Source organism: Aptenodytes patagonicus, chromosome 22, assembly GCF_965638725.1.
Source record: "Aptenodytes patagonicus chromosome 22, bAptPat1.pri.cur, whole genome shotgun sequence".
NCBI lineage: Eukaryota > Metazoa > Chordata > Aves > Sphenisciformes > Spheniscidae > Aptenodytes > Aptenodytes patagonicus.
In genome coordinates, this window is record NC_134970.1 from 558,279 (window position 1) to 579,750 (window position 21,472).

Sequence of the window (21,472 nt, forward strand, 5' to 3'; positions counted from 1 at the left end):
AAAGCAGTGTAAACTGGTGGTAGGATCCAGCGAAGACTATTGAATGATACGGAAGGCCAACAGAGAGGACCAAAGCAGAACAAGACTCTGGATCGTACAGACGCAGCATCTGTGTAACTTCACTCACACGTGTAGGTCTAACGTAATCAAAGACCTGCACTTTCTTAAATGTTTACATTACTTGGACTAAAAGAGAATTAGCATCTCAGATTTTAGAAATAATTTTTCTCTAAGTTTTTTTTCATCTGAGCGAATCAGATAATTTGTCTAGGTTTTTGGTCAATAAGACTAAGATGCTGATTGATCATGCAGCAACTAGTATAACAGACTGCAGAATTAGCTGACCCAACTGCCCTCGCTATCTGAAAAACAAAACAAAACAAAACACCACCACAGCACGCAAAATATCTTGTATTTTTAAAGCAATGCTGTTTTTAAGGATTTGTGACTCTCCAGCACAAAATTTCAGACGGCTATCTCGGAAGATGAAATTTCTAGAGACATTCCTCACCAGATTCCACTGCTATTTATATCCTCAGTGGGGAGGAGTAAAGATGTTGAAAACCGCTTTATATGATTATTTTCCTGTGGACAGAGAAAAACAAAGTGGGATTTGGGGAATTTGGTTGAGAGAGGAATCTACTGACCACTACTATAATAGAGAACTCAAGCTGGTTTAAAGCTACTTTTGCCAGAGCAATGGCTAGTACAGCCCAGAAGGAGCCTCCCTTATTTTTCACCGAAGTCACCCGTTTTCTCAACAGCAGAAACCAACGAAAGACCTTACCTAACTTATATTCCTGTTGCAAATATTTCTGTGTTGTACCAAAACCACCACCACCAGTTGGTGAAGCGGCCTGGACGTAAGCGAGCCCGAGGCTGGAGGAGCGCCTCGACGCCTTCGCGTGGCGGAGCTGGGCGTGGGGGCTGAGCCCACCCCCGCGTCCCGGGCCGGCGGCCGCCATGTCACACCGCCTAAACCCTCACCAGAACTGCGACACCAGCCGCCGTGCGCCCACCGACAGCCGGTTTCATCTCACGTTTTACAACGCTGTTGCTTGGGAAGTCGTACCAAGATTCGGTGGTTGTGTATTTAATCGATGAAGCATTTTATGACGTGTGAGAAATGCCGTAAAAATAAAGTTTATTTATCGGCCCGCACGCCCGGTTGCCCTGACAGGTCCGCTCGAGGATCACCGGTCACGAAGCCAGAGGCGGGGCTGGCCGTCCGCAGGCAGGGTCCCGCACCCCCTCAGCCGCCCCGCCATGACGCAGCCGCGGATCTGCGATAACCCAGATCTTTCCGCGCCCTCGCGAGCGGCGCGGCGTGGCCCCGCGCGCCGCCCCTTACCGCCCGGGCACGTGACCGGCTCCCCGCGCCGCCCGCCGCCCGCCGCGGCCGGCCGTGCCGCGGACTGCGCATGCGCCCCCGCGCGGACTACACTTCCCGGCGCGCCGCCGCGAACTACAGCTCCCAGGGGGCGCCGCGCGGCGCCTGCGCAGTACCGCCTGGCGCTCGGGCCATTTAAATGTGTGTGAGGGAGACTGTGAAATGGCTGCGCAGGTCGCTGCGGTGCGCGCAGTGTCCCGGGCCCCGGAGGAGCCGCCCCCGCTCCCCTCGGGGGACCGGCCCGGCCGGCCTCGCGGCGGCGGGCGGCGGCGGCGGGGCCCCCCCGGCGAGGCGGCGGGCGGCAAGCGGGCCCGGCTGAGCCAGCAGCTGCTGGCGGGGCCCGGCCCGGCGGAGCCGCTGCCCCCAGCCGCCCTGCCCGGCCTGCCCGCCGCCGCCGGGCTCTTCACCTTCTCCCCGCTCAGCCTGCCGCCGCCCGCCGCGCTCGAGGAGCGTCGCCACCACCAGCACCGGCATCGCCCCGCCGCCGGCCCCGAGCCTGGCCGCCTGGCCGCCGGGCAGCCGCAGAAGGCGAGGCGGGGCAGCCCCGCGGACGGGGCAGCCGGGCGGCCCAGCAAGCGAGGTGAGGAGTGGGGGGGGCAGCGGGGCTGACCGGCTGGTGCCCGCGCACCCGGGCCGGCGCCCGCCTTCGGCACCTGGTGGTCGCTCGGCCGGTGCGGATCGCCCTCGGCGGAGCCCGCCCGCCGCGTCCCCCGGCGGCGGCCTCGCACGCCGCCCTCCCTGGCCGGCCGGGCTCGGCGTCGGAGCGGTGCGGCGGAGCCGCTCGCTCGGGCTCGGCCTCGCCCGTCCGGGCGAAGGCGGGAGCGGAGAAAAACGCTCGCTGCTCTCGGAGCCCTGAGCGTATCTGTGGGTGTTCGCGTGGAGGCACGCGAGGTAGCGTGAGCAGACCGTGGACTGAGTAGTCCTTGTCGCTGTTTCCTGTCGTAGCGGGGCACGACGCTTCTTCCACTCTAGGACTGAGCGCGGAGCCCAGGTGTGTGTGGCAGGGGGACCCGAGCTGCGGGCTCTCTGTGCGGGCAGTGGGAGCTCTGGTGGTGCTGCTCTTGCCCTAGAGCTGCTGTTCAGAACTGCCCTCATCGCAAGTTCAAAATACAAATGCTTTGATAGTAAAGCTTTCTTCCTACTACGCTTCCATTAACATATACTAGAACTGAGAAGCTGCTGTTTTGTTTGTTTTTGTTTTTAATAAACGCCCTGAGATTTCTCTAATAGGAAGGCCAAAATGTCTCTGGATTTTGGGGGAGGTGTCTTTTTTTTTTTAACAGTACAGAATGACTGTTTTGGTTCTGCTTACAAATTTGTGATAGTAAAAAGCCTCTTAGTGTGAGCAACATAGATAAAAAGCAATTGCAAAAGCTGCTGTAATAAAGATATTATGTTGTGAATTATGCTCCAGGAGTATATGTGAAGGTATTGTGCCAAAGAAACCAAAGGTGCATGTGCTTACAAAAGTTAGGTCTATAGTGTAAACTCTACATAGTACTGTCTTAAGAATGGGCAAAACTATTATGGGGAGAGACTTTTCACTGCTGTTTAATGCTTCTAAACCACTATGTTTGAATAATGACTATAAAAGCTATCGGGTTGTAAATTTCAATCTTTAGCTTGATAAATGTTGATAAAACTACAGAAGTAGTATATATTTGTAGACTAGGAGTGTCACTTGCTGTATGTCGGTTCTAACCCAGTAATCAAATGAGTCTTTTAATGAAGGCTTAAACACTTAAAATTACTGTCTGAATTCCAGATTTGCAAAGGAAAGCTGTTTGCCTACTGGAAATCTGAAGCTCTTCGCTACTTGTCCTAGGCTGCATATGTAGTGGGTTTCCAGATGGGGATGGATTTCTTTTCGTCTTTCACTATCAGTTCTTATTTCTTTGTATAATCTAATTAAACTGCCTATTTCTTTGACTATACTATTCTTATCTTTGGCCACAGGTGACAATGAACATCTAGTGTGTTCAGTTATGTGATGTCTAATAGTTTTAGACCAGCTGAGTTATTGGCACTGCTGTTGTTCTACCTCACTGTGGGAGCCCATAGTTTGATGGCCTGGCTATAGCTTTCTTTGTGTTTGAGGTACTGGAGGCTTTCCACTTATTTAAAGGAATAATTAAAACTATATTTCCTTCAAGATTGTCAGGCATTACCATAATGTCGCTCTCTAGCTTCGCTTAATACAGAGGTTACTCTCACTTGTAGTAGTGGGACTCTGCTGTGTTCAGTGGATACAGCAGTGGTCAGGATAGCTTTTATCCTGAAAATAGACCAGTGTTCACTGGAAGTTCCAAAATGCAAAGAGTGCTACGTGTCTGTCTGCTGTTAGGGAATATCTTCAAGCAGGAAGATACTCTGAATTAAAACTAGTCCATGTCTGAGGTTTTTAAACTATATCTAAAATTAGAAATGCTTAAAATAAGACACCTTTAACAACCAAAAATTAACTTAAAAACATCTACAGGGAAGTATTCCCAATAGCTCAGTGGTGGCATGAGATTCTTGTTTAGTTTCAGCTTGGAATCTCTGGTCCCACCAGAACAAAGATCTTCTGTGTGATTAGTGTGTTCATTGCAGTTAGTAAAGCACTATCTGTACTTGAGAGCTTAGTGATTGAGTAAGCTTATGCACGCTTAACTTCTGAGACTTCCAGAAAAGCTTATTCAAAGAACTGTTTCAGTTGACTTACCAAAACAAGTGATACCACCTTTATTTTCCTGGTTTCCCTAGCTGTAATATAAAAATAAGGGCATTTGCTGTTTGTAAAGGCTAACAGCAGCACTGTGAAAACTTGTATTTCAGGTCCTAAGACGATTGTATGAAGTTAGTATTAAGCAATCAACTCTTCCTTTGCTTCATGAGTAATTCTGTTCATTACACCAGGCTGTTATGAAGGTCAACCATCTTTAGTAAAGAGCTCTGAGACCAAACTAGTAATGATACAGTTAAATACTGTGGTTAGACTAATAGCTTGAAGCTGTATGTATTTATCACTACACCTTTTCTCATAGATCAGTGTCCTGGTTTCGGCAGGGATAGAGTTAATTTCCTTCCTAGTAGCTGGTACAATGCTGTGTTTTGGATTTAGGATGAGAACATGTTTTTTTTCTTTAACTTCAAGTATTGCAAGAGAATAAAGAGGGAGTACAAATTTGATAGCTTTGCAGACAAAGAAAGGAAATTTTGTTAGCATAAAGCCCTGTGCTGTGGGAAACTGAAAAACTTTAGCTATTGCATCTTCTAGTCAGATGTTACCGTCAGCAGGAGATTGTTCTGATCCCCATAGCTATCCTAATAATGTGGCTCTTAGAGGTTTATGTGCATTGTTGGCTTGAAGTAGTTCTTCGATTCAGGCAGATTAAATCTTGTCTTGGCAATTGAGTTTTTTAACGCTGGACCATCAAGATTTCTAACTACCATTGTCGCTTGCTGAATATTATTTGAATTAGTTTTTACTCCTAAAAGATGAGCAATTAAACTATGACATTTTGTCTAACAGAACTACTTCTTTACGTTTTATCTCTTGGCCTTCAGCCTTTTACAGGTTGATTAACCTTTAAAAAAAACCCAACCACCTCTTAATTTCTAGCTCTGAATTAACTGAATAGTTAACTATAAGACTAACAAAAGATAGCTGAAGATGTGGATGTGATGATTTGGATCCTTTAATACAAAAGATCAGCAGTCTAAGATTCTTTTGGCCAGAAAGCTAACTGCTTTAAGGATTTTTACCTCTAAACGTCAATAATGCTTGTACCTCTTCAGTTGCATTCTGTTTTGCTTCTATATTGTGTATCCAAAATCAGGGAAGTGTTCTGTAATGAAAGTCTTGATGTTTAAATACATACTTGTTTACCCTCTTCCCTTGCATGGCACTGCCTTAAATGTCAGAAGTTATTAATGTACTTAATTATAGATGTTCTGAAAAACGGACTTCTTTTAAAGGTTTTCTAATAAATCTATTAAAAATTGAAATATTTCTAAAATATTAAGCTTGAGTTCTGGAATCTTTCCTTAATTCAAGGCTTTCTTTGCATAATAACTAGATGTACTGCATTTTTTTGTTGTATAATTAAGTCTTGTAAGTCAAAAGTCAAGGTATTACTATTGGTCAGTCTTCCTGGGAATAGATAGCTTTAGCAAATGAGAGGCCTTAATTCTTTTTGGGTGAATATGCTGCAACTGCAGAACTCTAATCTTCTCTTTATTGTTGCTGCCAGAAACTCCAGATGAAAATGGCAAAACCCAGCGAGCTGATGGTCTTATTATGAAGAAGATAAAGAAAAAAAAGAAAAAGAAACACCGGGAAGATATGAGGGGAAAACGCCTGAAGATGTACAACAAAGAAGTGCAGACAGTGTGTGCTGGACTCACTCGCATTGACAAAGAGACTCTGTCTCAAGGACAGTGTGATAACTTAGAAATGAACAAGGAATCCTTCAGGTATCTGAAGGATGAGCAGCTCTGCAGACTGAATTTGGGTATGCAGGAATATCGAATACCCCAGGGAGTACAAACACCATTTGTGACACACCAGGAGCATTCTGTTCGCAGCAGCTTCTTGAAAACTGGCACTAAATTTAGTAACTTCATTCATGAAGAACATCAGTCCAATGGTGGTGCTCTGGTCCTTCATGCTTACATGGATGAACTCTCATTTTTGTCTCCAGTGGAGATGGAGAGATTTGCAGAAGAGTTTCTTGCGTTGTCATTCAGTGAAAATGATAAAAATGCAGCCTACTATGCTTTAGCCATAGTACATGGAGCAGCTGCTTATTTACCAGACTTCCTGGATTACTTTGCTTTTAACTTTCCTAACACTCCAGTGAAAATGGAAATTTTGGGCAAGAAGGACATTGAAACAACAACAATTTCAAATTTTCACTCTCAGGTAAGAACTGTTTAAAGGCATAAGTTGCACAACACCTAGATTCAATTAATCTCATTAATCCAGAGCAGGGATGGCCTAAAATAGGTGAAGCACAAATTTTTTTCTAAGCAGATGAAAAAAGATGATGTTGGGGCTACTGTGCTGTTTATTCCTGTTTCTGCTTAAAGCTTTTGTGCCCACTGGTAGTTGGTGAATCACATTTCAGACACTGCTAACTGTGACCTGTAGAAGATCTGCACTGATCTTGCAGACTTTGAGTTGATCTTCTAAACTTGGGAGAACACTGACATTGTTCAGATCAATAGGCAAGTCTGTATTAAGAGTTGTATAGATTGCAAATACTAACACTGCTTTTTCTATTCAATAGATCTGTTTTGGAAAAAAAGACGTTACTTTTCAGGTTTCAGTATGTCATTCACAACAAATAAGTATTTTAACATCTTAATTGTATCAGTAGCTGATGCTGGGTGTTTAAACTTTCCAGCTTCAGAGGGGTGGTTAGAATATCTTTTTAATTGCCTTTGAAAAAGACTTTCATTTTATATACTACCTTGATTTCCATAGTAGGATTAAACTATCTTAAATTCTCAAACTGTATCTCCATGTAACTTAAATGGATGCAACAGTAATAACTAAGCTAATTTCAAGATTCCCATATGAAAAACCCTTGCATTTGACTCTTGTGATCAAGCTTAGAACTATCTATGAACGTACAGCAACATTACAGTTTAGATAAATTTGTTTCAGATGGAATAAAACCTCTTCTTGCTTAGTCTAGTCTGAGAACAGATTCAAACTGCTGATTACTTTAAGGTCTTGAATAAAGACTTTAAATTACGTTCACTGGTTCACCAATTGGAAGGAAAAACCTGAAACTCTGTAGTGGAGTGCACTTCAGTACTATTGGAACAGACTTTTTTAGCAACAGATTTTGAAATAGTAATGCTTGTGGATGGGCTATCTGGATCTCTCCAGAGTTTATCAAAAAGCTTGTAAGCAAGATTTGCAATGGAAAAACAGTTACTGCTTTACAGAAAGTTACTGCATGGTCACTTGCAGAGTCTTTGAATACTTTCCAGCATTCATCATAGATACCATTAAATTAGTAATTCTGACATTTAGCTTACAAATTTGTTTGACAATGAATAGCTGCTGCAGCACTTAATTCAAACCAGCTTCTATTTCTTGATTTAAGTAATTCTTTGCACTGACAGAGCTGCATCAGAGTGAATAGTACTCCAAAACCAGTCTGTCTGAGCATACAAACTGCTGCTATCAGCAAGAACACTTTTGCACAGTACATACCTGTGCTCTGCAGATGTGAAACTTGTCCACAGGTTAGGTTTTAAAGTCTTCTGTATTAGTGATTTATCTATGTTCTTTGACATCATGATTACATTCTAATTTACTCTGAGTACATGTGATGACGCCCTAAAATGGCTAAACAGTGCCAATTGGATATTTAACAATTACACTTTTTCTTGGTGAATGTCTGTCTTGTGAACATGAATAGCTTATACTATAAATACATGTGAGGAACGTATGGTAATAAATAAGAGGCTTCACTGGGTTATAGTCTGTGCTGGTATTTCAGTTAATTCTAAGTACTGTCTAAACTTGATTGAGTCATGACATAAGGTTCAGTTGGTCTAAAACACCTCTCTAAACCCAGCCTCAGCATGACCTGGTTAATCTTCTCTGGCTGAAATATGTTGGCGTGGTTCACACACTGAGCAAACATAGAGAAGTATAGTTGTCACAACTCTTAAGACAGCTGAAACAGGACTCTTCAGAGAATATAGGTGATGGTAAAATATTTAGTTGAAGGATGCATTTAAATTACTGGTGGATTCAACTATGGTAGCTGCATGCTGCTAAAACTCAAGTTTTGCAAGCTAGCTTATCTTTAAATAGAGAAGGCTAAAATGCCCTGCTTAAGAAAGCACAGGGAGGATAAGTCTGGCTATTTTACTGCTATTCCTTGGCAGCGCTGTTGAGGAATGAACAGATTGGCTAAGCTTCACTTTTGGACCTTCCTGTATGAGAAATTGTACAACACAAAAGCACTTTATAGTTACGCCTTTGCAGATTAAGCATATTACAGTATTGTATGCTGTAATACTGATATTATTTTTAATTGAAGATGCTCAGTTAAAAGTCATCTCCATTCTAGGTTGAACCTTCTGTATGTATGAACTTGTTTGCTGTACTGAACCATACTGTGGCAAGGGGATTTCAAGCATTAGGTAGTCTTGAGTCCTGGAGACTTTGATCTGTAAACTGCAAGTTAACTGGAAGTTAATGTGACCTTTGGCTTGTACAACATTCAGCTGTTTTGTGTACCTTTTCAGACAAACTGAATTTTAGTAGGAAGTGTCTCCAATTCAAAATAAGGACTTTAATCTGGAAGATTTCATAAAAATCTAGTTAATTATAACTCCCTTGCAAGGTGAATTCCTCTGTTCTCAGGGCAGTGAGGACAATGTAAATTGAATGTTTATAACAAAGCATTCCAATGTGTATTTGTAGTATAACTGTTTGGTTTCTGTATATTAAAATAATTAAGCTTCAGTGTTCTCTGGATTTTTTGCTTGCATTGGCTCTGGCTCATTTGTTCTAATACTTTAGTGCTAAAGCTAAGCTTTAGTTTGGAGCTACTCACTTGGACTAAGAGCTTTCAAGACTCAAATCACTGAACAGTGATGTGTAAGCTTTCTCCACATAAGGGCATACTTCAACTTGAAAGTTCTTAGCAGTGCAGTGAGAATGAACTCTTGTTTTCTCTGTCAGTTGTTTCAGTACAACTGCTTCTAGGTCTGCTCAGTGAATTGGAATATATCTAGACTTGAAAAAAACACTTCAGTTTTTTTTCCAAGAAGAAATGATCAACTGCCTGATGAGTTCTCTATATGGCCCAAAGAACAGTTAAACTGTCACAAAGGAGTGGGGGTTCTGGGAACAGGCCAGGAAAGTGTTGAGGGAAGTAGGTTTTGCATAAGCTCCTTCTGGGAAGGAGGTGGGAGAAGCAGCCAACAGGTGATAATAGGATAAGTTTTCCTACTCTGCAACATACTGTCAGAAAAGGTTACTCTATTCCTGACAGCTTTGGTTAATGAACCATATCAGATTTGGTTGTCTGCTCCACCTTAACTTTTCTTACTCCTGGAAGAAGGTCTCTTATTCTGGAAGGTCAATTTCTTTTTTTTTTAGCAGAAGCTATCAAAGTGTGAAATGGGGAAATTGTGCATCTGTACTGCAAACTTAATTTGGTTTATCACTTAAGCCATACAAATAATGCCCGGTGGTCTTGCTGAAATATCTGACAGGTTTTAGTCAAACACATAACCCTTGCTGTAATGGCATGTCACACTGTCTTCCTTTCCTCCTTCTGTTGTAAATAGTAAGCCTTCTTGCGTTCTTGCTTTCTTACTATAGCAAAGTGTTTGCATGGTTGGTTTTATAGCTGACTTGACATACTAAAATATTGTCACTGTCAACTGATTCATGCTTTTCTTGAAACTAGAGAGAAACTTCTGAAATTTAACCTCATTTGTCTCAAGCTTATGTCTCATCTGTATGTCCTCTTCTTATCCTACATAGGTATACTGCTTGCTTAACCCTTCATGAGGCAGTGGTCTGAATTATCCCAGTAACATGCAAATACTAGATCTGTAACTTCTACAGGAAACACTGATGCTGTCTACTTCTATTCTCACTCAAGTGTGCGGAACACTGATAGGCACATCATTCAGCTGCTATAAAATGTCTCCATTAACACCGAAAAGCTAATTTTAAATATGCCTATAACTTCACTCTTAGTGTGATCCTGTATGGAGTAGGGGGTACATAGGGTAGTGATAGTTGTTTGGCATTTTGAAAGGGCACAGGACACCTGAGTGGTCTTACTAGCCCAATGGTCCTTCTATAGCAGTAAAGGTAGTGCATGATCTGATCCATAGATAGTGGCAGTTAGTACTCATATGATCCACTGATGTTTTTAAAGAAGCATAGTGAACAAATTATAGCAATGAAGGTGCTGTGGTAATAAATTATTAACTTCTGACAGCCATGTAAACTGGAATGACACAGTCTAAGTTCCTAAGCAAGAATTGAAATTTAAACAAAAATAAGAAACTTTGTTATATCCACTAGGACCTTTCTCAGAGTGACTTCAGGTATTTCATAGTCTTACCTTTCTTCCCTGAAAAGAGGGGTGCATGAAGATGGCTGTGAAATTAATATGGCTGTTAAGAGTGCATCTAGAGCACTTTGCAGATGAAATGTCAAAGTAGTTTGCAAGAAGGTGCAGCAAGCAGGTTACCTGGTTTTCTTTTACAGGTGGGTGGTTTAGTGTCCCATGAGTAAAATGCCTGTTCTTTTACATGGTCATGAACATGCTTGTTACTACACACAAGGTCTTAGCATACTCCATATTCTTGAGACCACTAACCTAACCAGTGGTATTCGTATTTGTGCTGCTCTGGAGGAATTAAGGATGAGAGAAACTATATGTGAAGGAATTTTTTACAGCGTATTAAACTAGTAGACTACTTCCCCTGTGATTGAGGTGCTTGCAATGAATACTACTGCCTGCTGGGAATTGCCATGAGTTGGTACATATTTTCAGTGTAAACACATCCTGGTTTTAATTCTCAAGTCTATCTGTTTCTTTAAGTTCTATTAAAAACTAGCAAAACATTGAAATCCAAGATTTCCTTAAAGTATTTCTAGTGTCTCCTTTACAGCTCTTGAATTCTTTTTATTTTTTCATTGCATTCCAGTGCATTAAAATAATGTTAAAGCTTCTAGTTTTTAATTCCCTTTGAAAACATTACAAGGAAAAATTGCATATGGTATTATAATTCATTTTAACTTGTGACCAACACCTGTGAAATACTAGTGAATACTCAACAGGTGGTTTCAATAGAACAACTCTCATCTGGAAGTAGTCTATCTCCACTTACTTTAATAGTACCAGGCAGTTAAACTTAGCTGGCTTAAATACCAGAGCATTTCAGTCCTTAGTTCTCCCATAGGCGCACAAAACTAGACTAATGCTATGGTTTTCCAATACTGCTGCTCTGAATTGCATTCTAGCTAGCTGGTGGAATCATTCCACTTTACTGATGTTAGATATGAACCTTTACCAGTAATGTTCTAATAGGATTTGGAGACTTAACTTTCTCTTAGGGCAACAGCCAAAAAGAATTAGCAGCCTCTGAAGATAGTGCCTGGTTCATAAAATCTGTATGGTCAAAACCAGAAAGTTAGTATGTGCTCATTCAGCTGCTGTTGCTGGTCTTGATGGACTTGAAGGTAGAGTGCTTGAGCTGCACAATGTTCTGTGAGTGACTTGGGATGTAAACTTCTACACATGCAAGTAGAGGTGATGTGGTGCAGCAGTTGGCTTAGGGCTGAGGAATAAAGCTATATGTGAAGTCGTCTTTGGCTCCTACTTAGCTTTTAATTAAAACGTAAATGTGTGTAATTAATGCAGAACTGCCAACGGCATATACACAAAGCTAAAGAAAGGAGGACTCTGGAAATAGGAGTGAGCTAAACTCCTATAATTAAGAAGCTAAATATCTATGGTTGCTGCTAGAGGATAAAATTGCAGCAGTAACTGTAACTCTTGTTTTATTAGTCTCTCTCCTAATCTACCTTTAACAACTTCATGGAGTAGTTTAACTACATCTGGTTTGTTGGCTAAACTGCGAAACTTAAAACTAAGCTCTTCATACATATATCTGTAAATGGAGTTATAAAAGGTATCGCACTTTCTGAACATGACTATAAAACTGCAAATTTACCAGTAACCCTCTGTCCTTTGTACCTGTCCCACCACTTAGCCATGGAGATTGGCTGTAGTTTTTCACCACTAGAACTGCTTGATGAATGTAGAGAGGCTGTTGGAGAGTGATGGAAGGTTGGAGCTCAGACACAATTGAGTATACAAAACAGACTAATTATGGCAGAATTTCTTATCTTTTAAGATTGAATAGGTGCTGCATCTACATACAACCTACTCTGTGGCCATATGGCATGTTATAGCTGCAGTCCATAGGATGAGAGTAGAGAACACTGGAGTCTTGCCAGTGGTTCTCCTCCAGGAACAGGAAATTGGCAAGAAAAGTTTCCAGATGACCTGGGAAAGTGGGACAGTCTGTGCTACAGAGGATGGCAAAAAGCTGTAAGAGAGATAAAGTGTTTCTGGTCACAACAGAGACAGCTGGTTATATTGCAAATGGTAATCCTGAAATTGTTGTACATGAACACTGGATTTCTAGCTAGACCTCTCATTTCCTCAATTTTTGTCCAATTTTGTGTATACACTATAGCGATGTTACCAGAACCACTGCATGAAGGACACCTAGATTTTTCACTACAGTCATAGGGAAAAGACCGATAGGACATGACTGAAATGAAGAATGCACATATTTCAATAGCATACAGTTTGAAACGTAGAAGCAACAGTCAACTGCACAAATTAGTGGAGAGTTAAGTTTGCTGGTGAAGGACTGAGTCACAATGAAACTTTGCGTGGTGGATTTCTCAAGTCAGCCTGGAAGTGTTGAATTGTTCCTGAATTAGTCAAATATGAACTTGCTATTACTCAAACTTTAGAAGTATTTCCTATCAGTAATAAGACAGGAGTTCTTTTCTCTTGGGATACCCTATGGGCATCTGTTCTAAGCAGTCTCTGTGCATATTCCCAAAGGCATCTCTAATGAAATAGATGTAGATGAGTCATGTAGATGAATCCAAGATTCATCTCTGCTGTGGCCTAGTGTATTATATCAGTCAATTTTAATCTCTTGTAACAGAACTAAAGCTGTGGTGGTATTGCCTTTTCCTTTTTGGCCACTCAGGTCAATCGAACGTACTGCTGTGGAACCTACAGAGCAGGACCAATGCGGCAGATCAGTCTTGTTGGAGCAGTGGATGAAGAAGTTGGGGACTACTTCCCAGAATTTCTAGATATGTTAGAAGAATCTCCTTTTCTCAGAGTAAGCAGTAACTTGTGGTGTTTTGTTTAGAGCGCTATAGATATTTAAACAATTACTAAGTTTCATATATTTACAAGTAATTAGAAACCATAACGTATTTTCTCTATTGATGTGCTTATTGTTTGGGCTACTGAGGTACATTCTTTCCTGTATCCAAATAAAAGGTACTGAATTAGGTAGCTACAGTTGTGTGAATAATTAAAAAATTAAATATAGTTTATAATGTGCACTGCATAATCAACTACTTCCCTAAAAACTAAGTTTGATAAAGTTAGCTTGGAATATGTTTTACCTCTCAAACTTATTTTAGTTTCTATGCAATTCTTTTGACAGCAAATTTGAGCAGTTTTACCAAAGGCATCATTTAATTTTTCTATCTCACCCAGTGTTTTGTGTTATGTGTGTTTTGTGGGTTGTTTTGTTTTTGTTTTCTTTTAGATGACTTTGCCCTGGGGTACTCTTTCTAGTCTCAGACTTCAGTGCAGGTCACAAAGTGATGATGGTCCCATAATGTGGGTGAGACCAGGAGAGCAGATGATCCCAACAGCTGATATGCCAAAATCGCCATTCAAACGGCGCCGGTAATGTTTTGTTTTCCTTTCGGTATTAAAGGTAAAACACTGCAGTTATGTCTGTGTTAGATTTGAGAACAAAACCTAAATACTTTATATGTAACTAGTTCTTCATAAGGCTAATTCACAGATTTAAGTTTCATTTTCATTTCTGTTTCAAATTGGCTCAGTGAATAAGACAAATATGTTATTTGTGATGGTTATTTTATTTCACCACTTTTCATAGTAGTATGTCCTAGATCAATGCTTTCTTAAGATTGAAACCTCTTTTTATTATCCTTCAGGAGACTTGTTTTATTCATCTTATTTCTGTGGAAAGAACTAATTCGGTGATGGGGGCAGGTGAAATGCTATAAAACAGCAGAGATCCTTACACTGTTCATGTCGCATTTTAGTGTTAGTGCTAAAGCACTTGTAATACTGTCTGCCTTCTTAGGAAATATTGTGGTATACATAGGTACTTGCTATCTTTCTCAGAAAGAGTGTGCTGTAGAACAAATTTTAGGAGATAAAGAATTGGAAGCATATTTTATATTGTAATTTCAAGCAGAATTTTTGGACATACTCCCAAATAACTAAAAGTTAGTATCTATTAAAATAGTTCTATTTTACATACCATTAAATTCCTGGAAGAATTCTTTCAGCACAAGTGAACAAAAAATTTTTTTTATGATTGGATTTGTTTTATAAAGTTTGATCTCATAACCTGAATTGTACTTTGCTGTATTTGTTTCAATCTTTTGTCAAATAAACACCTAGAAGAAATCAGAGGGAAGTGCTTCGCTCTTTGATTTTGAAGCCTGCAGCACACAACACTTCAAGATTATTTTAATACAAGTATTTATTTTGAGTAGTCTGAAACATTTTTTAGTATGTCTTTTTATCATGTTGTAGGTCAATGAACGAAATAAAGAATCTCCAGTACCTACCTCGGACCAGTGAGCCCCGTGAGGTTCTGTTTGAAGACAGAACTAGAGCTCACGCTGATCATGTGGGTCAAGGGTTTGACTGGCAGAGTACAGCTGCTGTAGGTGTTCTGAAGGCTGTACAGTTTGGGGAATGGTAAGTGCCACTGAAATGCAACTATTTCTAGTAGGAGGGGGTAATGCTAAATGTTTTCTCTCTTAAAAAAGGAAAATTCCTTGGAAAACAAGCCTAATCAAAGAAATGGTTTAAATCCCGTAATGAGACAAATGCTGTCCAGAGCTTGAAAAACACAAGCTATATACCTACTATTTTTCCCTCTTGAGGCAGTAGAAAAGTTGTTAACAGCAGTTTGCGGAAAACTTTAGTGACATACAAAATAAGCCTTAAGATACCATGCCTGGACCATCATCTGTGATTGTTTTTTTTCCTGAATAGGTACATTAATGCTAACTTCTTTAACAGTAATCTAAGAACTCAATGTAATTAATTTCACAGCTACAGTGCTTTCTCATTTCATGTACCCAGGACATTGCTGTTGACCTTGCACAGAAACTAGATTTGCATCATAGTTGTTTCTAGCAATTACAGTAGAAATTGGATAGCATCACTAGCAATATCATTAGATTTTTTCATATGAATAAAAGGTGCCAGAACTTCCTTTACTCTGATTCACAGCTGTTGAATAAAGCCCAGCTCCTCATTGCTTTGGCTTCAGAGTTACTTTGTTACTTTACGTTTTCCCCTTAATACAGAATTATTCTGTCTAATTATAGAATGGAAGAGTTGAGGCAAATTGTGGTTCCTTAAATAGGCAGAGAACTTTAGTGGCAATTTGAACCTAGTTCTCGGACATTTCAGTATAGTAATTGTCCACGAAAATATCACTTCTGTTGTGCATGCATCAAGGAAGAAGTACAATGGAAAAAAAAAAAGAAATCTATGAATTATACCTCCTTTTCAAAATAATGTGTATTGAGAAGTGATGAGACTTCGTGTGCAGTGTAAAACTGAAGTAGGTCATTGGTTCAATGAAACTTTCTGCTGGAAAGAGCTATAATTTTCTGTAAATCAAATTCTTTAAAAATTCCTGGAATTCTCATCTTTTTCTAGGAGTGACCAGCCTCGTATAACCAAAGATGTGGTTTGTTTTCATGCTGAAGATTTCACTGATGTTGTGCAGAGACTTCAGTTGGACCTGCATGAACCTCCAGTGTCACAGGTATTGAATCTTCCCTAGTGACAGCTCATTCTTAGCATTTTGCAAGCAGCTTCTAACAGTTTTCAGGTTCACTGTGTAGCCAGCCCTTTTGTATCCTCAGTGGCCCTCAACTCACGGCTCTCTTGGGCAATTTCCCTTCTCATGTTTCAGAATAGAATAGTTCAGTTGGAAGGGACCTACAATGATCATCTAGTCCAACTACTTTTCCTTTCCACCAAGCTGGGATTTATGCTGTGAGTCATGATATGTGCTATAGAAGCAATTAGGTATGCCTGTTTCTGCCTTTTCTAATATACTGATGTTGTCCTAGGATGTGAAGGCATCTAAACTAAGTCCTGTCAGCCAAAGCAATGCAGCCTCATGTCGAACCTACTGTTTTCAACTACAACTGTAGAATGCTCTTAACCGTTCATTGTCCTCTCCTAAGATGTGCACATTAGATAAATTATACTTAAAAAGTCCATTTCTCATTTAAATTTGAAGTTTTACCTGTTAAACAGAAACATTCTGATTTAGACATGAAGTATGTTGAAAATAGGTGGATACTGAATTGCTTCCTCTAAACAGAGTATACCACTAACTTTACCATCTTTCCTTCTCTCAGTGTGTTCAATGGGTGGATGAAGCCAAACTAAACCAAATGAGACGGGAAGGCATTCGCTATGCTAGAATTCAGTTGTGTGACAATGACATCTACTTCATCCCTAGAAATGTCATTCATCAGTTCAAAACAGTGTCAGCAGTCTGCAGCTTAGCCTGGCACATAAGACTTAAACAGTATCACCCTGTGGGGGAGACTTCTCAAAATGCAGAAAGCAATTCAAGCCTGAACAGTAGTATTCCTGGAAAGACAGAGTCAGAAGGTGAACCCCAGTGTGTGAGTGTAAAAATAGAGTCTGAAGAACCAGGTATAGAAATGCAGCTTACAACAGGGGTGCTCTCCTCCTCTGTTTCTTCAATATCAGGACTTGTGCAACCAGATCAGGTGGCCCAGCCCCTTCCAGGTTTTAAAATAGAGTCTGATCAGCAACACAATCCACAGGATCATGCAGGCTCTTCTGTGTGATATGTAAATAATCAAACATTTTTTTAACAACTTTTTAAAATTTTGATGTGAAGTTATAGTTTTATAACTGGCTTATGTTTTATTGGAGAAATCTTGCCTATAATTCTATAAAGAAAGGTGACATTCCAAAATGTCAAGCATATCTTTTTTACACAGATTATGCAAAATTCAAGTTGTATTTTAACCCCTTAGTACAACCTGTAACAGTGGTCTACCACTTCTTTCTGTTTAAGTAAAGAGATATTGAATATCTCCTCAAAGTCAGAATGAAATTCCTCCAGGAACATAAAATGATTGAACTATATTGGTCAGTGTTATTTCCCTACTTTTACTTTATCTCTAATCTTCACCAGAAAGCGATGCTTTTGTAGAAGACTTGCAAAGTGACTTTCCCATGTCATTTTAATTGCTTAAAAGAAAAAAAAAAAGAGAAAGCACAGCACTTTTGATGATTTGTGAAATTTTTGGTATGTCTGTTCTTGACATGTTGGTTTATATAGAAGTTGCGTTTATATACAAGCTATAGAAATTGATCTCTATTTCTTACAGTTCCTACAAAGGTGATCGGTAAAATTAACTGAAGAAAGTGTCTGATCCTGTTGAAATGCAATGACTTACTGACCTAACACTTTTCACAGCACTGCTTACGTTGTTTGGTGTGAGAATTTTGCTTCCAAAATACATCTTCCCTGAACATGATTAATACTAGTGTCAAAATTAGAGAACCTATTGGTAGTCTTGTGGAGGAAACTGCTATCTTTGAGCACTTTAAGGCTTTAAAATACTAACCAACTTGGCAGCTTGTTTTGATCAGGTCGTAACGTGTCCAATGGAACCACACTTTCCCTTGTACTGATGCACTTAATATAATAGCATTGAGTTGATAACTGACTTACACAGTAAGGCTGTCCTTATTCTAGGAAGTTTTGTATTACTATTTCACAATAAAAAGTATTATGGCATTGGACTGCTGTTTCCATGTGTAGCTTCTGGGTGCCCAGGTACTGTGGAAAAATCAGTGGCACATGCTAAATATGTAGAGTGTCAGCTATCAACAGTTTTTAAACAATCTTTCAATATTTCTGGATGTTAACGTGTAATCTGTATTTGACTTTCACTCACCCCATTTATTACTGCCCTTTCCAGTCATCAAAAGGAAAAGTCCTGTCCCGTTCTCCCTCTCCCTTCCCCCTCCCCACATTTAGAGTACAAGTTGGGTTTTGGTGCAACTTAAGCTGTCTCCAGATAACTTTATTTGTTCTAATCCTCACTGGGGTAGGAAAGATTTGAAACACTATGTTAGACTAGACAAAAGCAAAGATGCTGTGTTAGTTCTGGATGCATCTTTTTAATATCAATTACTACTCTTCTCTTTATAAGGGTCTCTAAAATATGTTACTCTATTATAAATCTTACTTTGTGCAATATTGTTTGTGTAGGCTTTTATATACATATTAGCACCTCAGTGTAGAGGTCACTATTTTAAACTGATAGAAAAATAATCATCAGAAGATACTGCAGTGATTAGTTAGAACCTGTATTACTCCTTATGTGTATGTATGTATTGTCTTCGGTACAAAAATGAGGACTAGGAAATATTTCAATTTAAAACTAATTTACAGATTGAAGTGGTAGTGACTTGTTTAGTAATCTGTGTAAATAAGGTGTTAGAATGGAAAGCTTTCATGATGAAAAGTAATGTGATTCATGCAGGGGTGTAATTTAATCTTAGCAGAAATTCTAGATGACCCAGACTGGTTCATAAATGAGCCGTCTGTTCTCTGGTGGGTTTTTTCCACTTTTTATGTTGAGAGGAATTTCATAGCTTTAAGGGTTGTGCAAAGTAAAATTCCTCACAGGCAATAGCGGTTTCAGTTCATCCTTCACATTCAAAGATCGTATTACCCAAGGGTGTTCTTTCCTTTTTACGAAGTCTGCTAGTCTTCCAAGTGCCCATTTCACTTCTCACATGTGCTATTCTTTGGTCGTGTCAGTAGAGGTACATCAATAAGGTGGCCGTTCTTTGACAGCCAGCACTGCGTACAATCACTCAGGAATTGACAAATCTGCAGATACTACAGGGAGTCTGCAAACATAACTTTAAAGGCAGAATAAACAGATTAAGAGCCCCCATACACCAACTTGTCTGTTTCATAGTGAAAGTTGAAATAGAATGAAGAGGGAATCAATTTGGAAGTCCTCTGTAAATTCTAATAGCATGTTTTCAAATGGACAAAGGAAGAAGACCAGAGTGGCTCATGTTGTTTTCAAAACTGTAGCTTTAGTGAAATCTGTGACTACAGCCTGAAATACCAGGAAAATGCTCTGACTTATCTCTCTGGATGGAGGGACATGACCAATAGTATCATGCTCTCTTTATGTTCCATTCAATTACTAACTTAATATCTAATGTCAGATTTAAATACAGAAACGTATCTTCAAATGACTTGAATGTTGCTGATGCTGTTCTAGCATGCTTGGAAGACTGAGGAGGAGAGGAGCAAACTTTATAAAAATCTATTACCTAAATATGTTATCAACTTTGGTACGCTTTAACCAAAATGACATACTACTTTCAAACTCCACTTCAATTCTGGATGTAAAGTATGAGAGGGATTGCTTACAAAGCTGATCGCTGTGCTGTCTAGCCATTGTTTCGAGATTGCTTCAATTGCACTGAAAACAACAGAGCAGAATTAGAACAATGCCTTGATGGGAAAGATGCAAATGTTTTCCAGAACAAGACATGTAGAATACTGATTTTTATAAGCTATAGCTATTTAGAAATGAAGTAATGAGTTCAAGCCACTTAGTGTTTGCTGAGCAAAACGAATCTCTGGGTAGGTCCAAGTAAATGTTTTTGAATATCGCTCATGTTAAATAGCTGGCTGTTTGAATTTCTCTGTAAGATTTCCTAAAACAGCCTATGTAATGAGATAATCAAACTTTAGCAAATTTCATGGGTTGTTGTAATAGTCCTCAGTAGTACCCAGATAGATACCAAGCAGTTCATAAATATGAATGCGCTGGTCAGCTACTGTAAATCCTCAATTCTCCATTTATGAGGATCTGCCCTGCGATATGTCTGTCAGCTGATAACGAGAAAACACTCCTGCTTTATACTGGAGACAACTGCTAATTGACCAAGCACTCTGTCTATGAAGAGTGATCAGCTTTGAGATATGGAACTCGGGCTTAGGCTTCTATTTTAAATAAAGTCCTGTTGATAAAAATTGTCACTTGGGATAAAGGTGAGTAGCTCAGTGGTGCTAGAAGTGGACCAGCGAAATGCAGTTTAGAGATGAAATACCAGTTAGCTTCAGTTTCCTCTCTCCTCTAGACATGCTACAAGTCATTTTGTGCAGATACTCGACACGTTCTCTTCCAGGAGGGTGGGACACTCGGCGAAGTGTTCTCAGGGGATTTATAATCAACACTTTTCACAGGTATAGATCTTGCCATACAGAAAAAGGGCTCTCTACTGTACTCTGTCAGTTTTCCTGCATGTTACAGTTCAGTTCCCCTGGACAAGGCTAATTGTCAGAGCTTTTCCCACAGGCGTGAGCTCAAGTCCTTCATCTGGCGTGGCCTGCCGTTTTCAGGTCTGAATCAACTGAGTAATAAACTCTGAAATTGTAGTTTCCGAGGAGTGCCAAGTGTTGGCAGCTCTGTACTTGCTCGAGGGGTGCGAGAAGAGGGGAGCGCTTGTTTTTACTCCCAGAACAGTGGCCTCTCTCCCCCGAAAGCTCGTCCTGTATATTCTTATGCTGTCCGGTGAGAAATCCCAGCGGCATGTGGCAGCCTCGGGGGCGATGGCACAGGGGCTGAGGAGGTGTCTGCGGGGCGCTCCGAGTGTTTAGAGAAATACATACGCTTCTGATTTCTTTGTACAACATGTAAAGAGACTTCTGTATTGCTGTTTTTGTGATTTAATTTGATTTTGATTGGCAGCTACGATTTTTTCTGTGGTTTTAATTTATCTAAGGTCTCTGCCTACAGAGGGACGTGTACAATTGCCTGGAAGACTGTTTGCTTTGTGCGGCCTTAGTGTATTTATTGACATTAGCAAGTGTTTCAAAGAGGTTTTACAATGAGTAGTGCAGCGACGAAGCGCTCGAGCCTCTGTGTGAATACTCTAACGCAGTGCATTTCTGTCAGTAGCTGACTGTACACGAGTGTCAAACTGTTAAGCTATTTCTTTGTAAAATAGTCCAACGGAATGCATAGAATTTTTTCCTGTAAAGTATTTTTTTAATAAACAAAGTCTGATTTTGTCCTTTACGGCCTGGCTGCTTATTTCTGCTCTAGAGCCGCGGCGGTGGGCGGCCGGGGCGGAGCCGCGCTCGGCGCTCTCCTGGTGCTGCCTGGGCGAGGGCGGGGCGGGG

The 21,472-nt window shown here is 40.4% G+C and overlaps 1 protein-coding gene across 1 annotated transcript; it reads left to right on the forward strand.

Annotated features, from left to right (window-relative positions):
• The first annotated feature begins 1,552 nt into the window (after positions 1–1,552).
• Positions 1,553–21,368, forward strand: RSBN1 (round spermatid basic protein 1). Its single transcript, XM_076357876.1, has 7 exons — positions 1,553–1,970; positions 5,626–6,296; positions 13,166–13,303; positions 13,742–13,884; positions 14,770–14,937; positions 15,913–16,021; positions 16,626–21,368. The coding sequence occupies exons 1-7, from the start codon at positions 1,553–1,555 to the stop codon at positions 17,085–17,087; spliced, it is 2,109 nt and encodes a 702-aa protein (XP_076213991.1). The 3' UTR covers positions 17,088–21,368.
• The last annotated feature ends 104 nt before the right edge of the window (positions 21,369–21,472 follow it).